At 37.3% G+C, this 6,000-nt stretch overlaps 1 protein-coding gene across 1 annotated transcript in view; it reads left to right on the top strand.

Annotated features, from left to right (window-relative positions):
* Positions 1-869: 869 nt before the first annotated feature.
* The window catches only part of LOC122658134 (stromal processing peptidase, chloroplastic-like), a 73,569-nt gene continuing 68,438 nt past the window's right edge, over positions 870-6,000 (top strand). The window contains exons 1-2 of the mRNA XM_043853041.1: positions 870-1,222; positions 2,446-2,689. Coding sequence (XP_043708976.1) covers positions 1,050-1,222; positions 2,446-2,689 — 417 coding nt within the window. The 5' untranslated portion in view covers positions 870-1,049. The remainder of the gene's footprint in view (positions 1,223-2,445; positions 2,690-6,000) is intronic.

The following is a 6,000-nucleotide window of genomic DNA, read 5'->3' as shown; positions in this document are numbered from 1 at the left end:
GGTAATCTTGTCATTTAAAAAGAGTTAACAAACACTTAACTGCAGAGACTAACGGAGTAGACTGAATTAAAATAAATTCATAAAAATAGAGGATGTTTGTGACATTTTGACCAAGTATGATAAGTTTCTGAGATATTAGATACTTTTAGGGGATGTCCGTGAAATTTTCCCTATCTTATAAAAGACTTAGTCTAGATATAGTCTAAGATATATGTTTTGATATTCAAAGAGATACGTTTTTGTATAGCTTTAGCCTTGAACCTTGTTAAATATGCCCAATCTAAGAAAACTATATATATATATTTTTAATTTCTAGTAATATATTTGGACTTTTATCATAAAAAATGAAAATAAAAATAGGGATTTAGTTTTGTTTTGTCACTAGCAAACGTGCTTCCATCGCAAGCCACTAGCTCACTCTTTCGTCTTCCATCCATTCTCTTGATGTGAAAATGACCTTGATATTTGTGGATGAATGATTTATCTTCTGCACCCCGTACTCTCGTAAGTCTTCCATCTTCAGTCTGCTCCTCCCTTGTGTATTGGCATTGTTTTCGTTTTACTACAGTGCATGAGAATTGGGGGCAGAGGTGTCTTTCCATATAAAAAGGAGAGAGATAGCCTCATGGGAGTGCTGGCGTAGGCCACACTCCCGGACAGAGAACTGTTTCCCATTTATTTATTACTGGATTTCGGAGTGGAAGTAGAAGTCCAAAAAAAAAAAAAAGAATAAAATAGCGGGAAAAGGTTTTGCATGCACTTATAAAGTATAAAGTAGGGGTCAATATGCAAATAAGCATCGCCCAATACCTATCCATAATCACTAATCGGTAAACGGAAAAACATCCAGAAAGACGCATCGAGGATTGCAGGTTGAGAAGAGCCGAAGAGGGCACATAAGGCTTGAAATCCAAAAGAGCATAGGGGACTTGGGTAGTTTTGGCCTTTCGTCCATTCCAATTTTCCAATTCCATCGCCTCCCCAGTCCCCCCCAAACCCCCAACCCCCAATCCACACTCACCTGTTCCTTCTCTCGCTGCGTCTCTATAATGGCTTCATCATCCTCTATAACGGCGAAACTTCCACATGTGTACTCTTCGAGGTTTAGGGACGAATGTTCTCCGAGGACGCGTTTAAGTCTCCTCCTTCCCCTGCCTTCGGCCATTTGCAGAACCGCGACTAGTTTCGATGGTAAACATCATCCCATACGTAGTACAAAGAGGTAAGTCCTGTCCGTCAAACATGCAGAACTTGAAAATTTTCTAATTTGATTGTGTTTCTGTGGAATTCTCATTGGCAAATAATCCGTGCATGAATGCTAACCATTGTTTATAAGACGGTCAGACTGTAATTTCTTAATACCAAGAACCATGTAATTGTGTGTTATATATTAATTTATATTAGCTCTTTTTTTTTTTTGGTAGATAATTTATATTAGCTCTTGAAAACAGAAATATAGGAAATCTTCGAATTGTTATATTTCCCATACCTCTGTTGAATTCTTAGCGCTTAAAAGCTTGGCCTTCTGATATATTGATTTCGTGCTTATTTCTACGCGTGTTTACCTTATTTGCAAAGTTTACGATGTTTTCAACTTGTACGATTTCATTATGTTATAACCACATAAACCGGAGCTGTGGTAATGTTTTCTTTTCCCCCCTCCCTTTAATTGATCCGATTATTCACCATCGATATTGAATTTAGAGGTATGGATAGCGTTTCAAGTAAAATCAAATCGGCAAGTATGATATGCTAATCTTTATAATCAAGCGCCTTTTGGTTTAGGGAGAACTTAAAAATACAAAATTCGTTGCCTGTTTCTTTGCTTGGATTTCTTCCGATAGGTGGATTTTATTATCTTTTTAACTTCAGGATCAGTCTACCATACCTTTGGTTGATTATGTCCTTAAGTTTATGGTATAGGAAAACAAATTACTAACCGCAAATATACAGGATGCATCTTCTGGGTTTTATTATTTTGTATTTTTAATACTGTTTTTTCAGAAGGGGGGGTGGGAGGTCTCATTGTAAATCTGAGAACATTACTACTGAATGAAAAAATCATGCTGCTGGAAGATGCTTAAGCTTTAAAATATTATTTTCTGGCTAAAATGGCTTAAAAAATTGATTCCTGAAATTGCATATTTATTTAAAAAAAAAAAAAAGGCAGTTCTATGTAGATGTCTATTTATGCTTGTTAGACATAGGTAACTGGTTGAAATAAATCAAGTATTAGTGATGGCCCCTCCAGTTATGACTACTTGTCTTGTACATCATGGGTATACAAGTTATTGGATGGTTTATGTTTGAAACTGCTGAAGCACATGGTTGCACAAACAAGCACACACGTTGGGGGTGGGACGGGGTTGTTGAGATTCTTATGGTCAGCATTCTAGTGATTGGCAGTTATAACCTGGGTTTATGTTGATTTCTTTCTTAATGAAGGTGGCCACATGAAGGTAGAAATGTAAGATCACACTTCTGCAAAAAAAGGAATAGGATGTGGAAAGAATATTCTTCTGTTCTTGATGAGCAAGTCGCCATCGAACCTTTATCTGAACAGCGTGGATGCATTTCTTGTTTTCAAAGTCTCCATAAGTGTCGAACCAATAATAGAAAGTTTTCACCAAGGGTCTTACACGATGAATCAGCCTTACCGTTGTTGAAGCATTCACTTGACAAGAGCTTTGTAAGTAAGCAAATCCCAGTCTTCATTATTTAGAACACCAGATAGTTCTGTGTACATCACATCTCCTTTGAACAGAGGGGAAAAGAGAAAGCCAAGTGGGGTGGGGTTCTACTGTAACTGTTTTAGGCTTTTATATTCATAAATATGGTTCTAGGATTAATTTGTGAGATTTCTCTCTACCTCCTTTGCATAGTTGTCAAGGTGTCCAGGCTCCTTGGTCGCCTAGGCCACTCCTTGACACCTCGTTGGTGTCACATTGATTTTTCCCTTTCTTCCAATGCCTAGGATTCATAGACATCTTGACAACTATGCTCCTTTGTGCACACACACGCATGTACACATGGATCTTTCTCTCTCTTGTTTGTGCATCAGGTTTAACTGTTTTTCTTTAATGTGTTGATGCTATATATTCCTCCTTTTTTTTCTTTTTCTTTTATTTTTTCCGTGTATTAGTTGCAATGGCGATTTGAAAAGCTTGTTACTCTGAAGTAGATTATGAAGCAGACTTGGTTTAATATAATTTGCTGTTAGGTTCTTCTAAAGAGCAACCCAGTGCATGAGGCTCCCGCTACTGCAGGGTCTGGGAGAGGCAATTGTACGCAGCCTTACCCCCTGTTTTGCAGGAGAGGCTGTTAGGTTCTTTTGAGTTGTGATATAGAAAAGATGATGAACCAAACTGAACAAGGCTTGTAATTATTTGTGCTTGAAAATTAACTTGTTATGAACTTCTAATATTTATATTTAATAAAGAAGTGTTTTGATTGGTTAGCCTGCAATATTGATGGTTTCCAATGGATAAATGGTGAGTGATTCGAGTGGGTCTTGATAGTGAAACCACTGATGTTTCTGCTCATAGTTGGCCCACACTGGTGCACTTTTTGAGGTAATTTCATTTACAAGCTTGATATTGAACTCTAGTCTCTAGAGTAAAAAAAGCATGGGAAAAGAGGACTATTAAAAGAGGTTAGCCTTATAAGGTAAAACTATCTCCTGACCCAAAAGACCTGGGCTTTTAGGAAGATTGTTACGTACTTTATTTTATCGTATTTAATAGTTATTTATTTATTGGAAAGTTAATTAGGGAGTTATTTTACGTGGGAGATTTAGGAGAAGATTTAGGAGTTGGGTAAAGGGAGTTGGATGTGGGAACTATTCTTTAGGAGTTAGTTATTGGATGTGGGTAGGTTTCTATAAATTAGAAGGATAATGTAACGGGTTTTCTCATGAATGAAATATTTGCGTAAAGCATTGGAGGTCGTTCCCTCGATAGAACATTTGGAGGTCTTCCCCCTCGAAGTGGGTTTCTTCCCTATTCTCTTTCTATCTTTATCTATTGTTTCTCCCTTTCATTTATTTTATTTTTAGAATTATTTTGCATGTAACAAATGGTATCAGAGCTTCTTGATCCTACGGCTATGGGTACAAAGATTGAGATCATTGAGGACATGCGTTCATCCATTCGGGACATGATGACGATCTCCAACGAGATAGTTAAAGTTTATCAACGTGTTCAACAAAGTGTGGCGGAGTTGAGGAAGGAGATGAAGAAATTGCGGGAAGATACGGTGGTCAATGCAATTAAGACTGAAGCTATAACGGTGCACCCAGAGCAGCCAAAGAAGAAGGAAAAGAAGAAGAATAAGAATAAGAATAAGGAGGCGACGAAGAGGAAGCAGACAAGGGATCCCAACTGTAGATCATATACCACATCCTCCAAAGCAATACGGTTGACACATCATGAGATGCCTACTTCATCAAATGGGATTTTCCCTATCAAGATCTGGGATCCGGGTGAAATAATTTTTTATTTGTTATTTGGTCTTGAGGACAAGACCAATTTTAGGGGGAAGGATTGTTACGTACTCTATTTTATCCTATTTAATAGTTATTTATTTATTGGAAAGTTAATTAGGGAGTTATTGTACGTGGGAGATTTAAGAGAAGTTTTAGGAGTTGGGTAAAGGGTGTTGGATGTGGGTAGGTTTCTATAAATTAGAAGGATAATGTAATGGGTTTTCTCATGAATAAAATATTTGCGTAAAGCATTGGAGGTCGTTCCCTCGATAGAACATTTGGAGGTCTTCCCCCTCGAAGTGGGTTTCTTCCCTATTCTCTTTCTATCTTTATCTATTGTTTCTCCCTTTTATTTATTTTATTTTTAGAATTATTTTGCACGTAACATACAATAACTCCCTAAAATAAATAACTCCCTAATTAACTTTCTAATAAATAAATAACTATTAAATAGGATAAAATAGAGTACGTAACAATGATCTTTGTGCTCAACAACATAGCTACATGGATCCGTGTTCTCCAATCATCTCTATTTGAAGTCATACATAATACAAGGCCTAAGCTATGCATGTCTTTCCTCACCACTTCTCCTATGGTTATTTTAGGCCTACTAATGCAAACGTCGACCTCGAACTAGGGAAACCAGCGGGAGCTCGATTGTAGCTAGGATCAACATGATAAGGAACAAATTAAATAACTAAAACTCTTTTTGTTTATTACTGCTTTTTTTCTATTACATATGAATGGAGAATATAAAGGATAAGAAGAAAGTAGAAGAAGATAAAGAAGAGAAGATAGAAGAGAAGAAAGGGGGTAGGGGAATGACTATCTCAGCCTGGGTCGCTCACCCACAGCTATCCCAGCTGTTGAAACATGGAATTTCTCCCATAACCAATGGCAAGCTTGGCCACAAATTCTATTCTCCAAAATCTGATCCTTCCTTACAATAGGGGGCCTATTAATAGCTTAGGCAAGCTTACAAAATAGAAGGTGGAAAATAGAAACTTCCTAAAACAAAAATAGAAGGCAGGAAAATAGTAACTAATGAAAAATAGAAACTAGTTGAAAATTGAAACTACTAAGGCTTTATAGATCCAGCCTTCTAAACAAGCAAGGAAACAAAAATAGAAACAAACTGAAATTAGAAGCTACCTAATGTATATACTCTCTAAAACTGAAAATAGAAACTAAACTATGGCAGCATTAGGAGAGAATCTTTCTCCACTTGATGGGCCCACAAGATCTTCTAAAAAGCATCCCCACACTAGGCAAATATGGGCTGTGACAGTTCACGTGAACAGTGCCATGAACAGTGTTTTGGTCTTTTAACTTCATGCTTCACTCTGGGCTGAGGCTGCCTTTGATGCTCCATCGAACCAACAAAAACTTGCCACATCATCAGACCAGGCTGCCTCTCACAGCAGTCGAATCCCACAACCTTGCTGGGCTGGTTTTGAGTCCAGCCATTTTTTGAGTCTATTTCTTTTAGTATTTCAGTTTCCTAGTCAGTTTAAGTT

Source organism: Telopea speciosissima, chromosome 4 (assembly GCF_018873765.1).
Source record: "Telopea speciosissima isolate NSW1024214 ecotype Mountain lineage chromosome 4, Tspe_v1, whole genome shotgun sequence".
In the NCBI taxonomy this organism is placed as follows: Eukaryota; Viridiplantae; Streptophyta; class Magnoliopsida; order Proteales; family Proteaceae; genus Telopea; species Telopea speciosissima.
The sequence above is the reverse complement of the archived record's forward strand: the minus strand, read 5'-3'. Positions and strand labels throughout refer to the sequence as shown.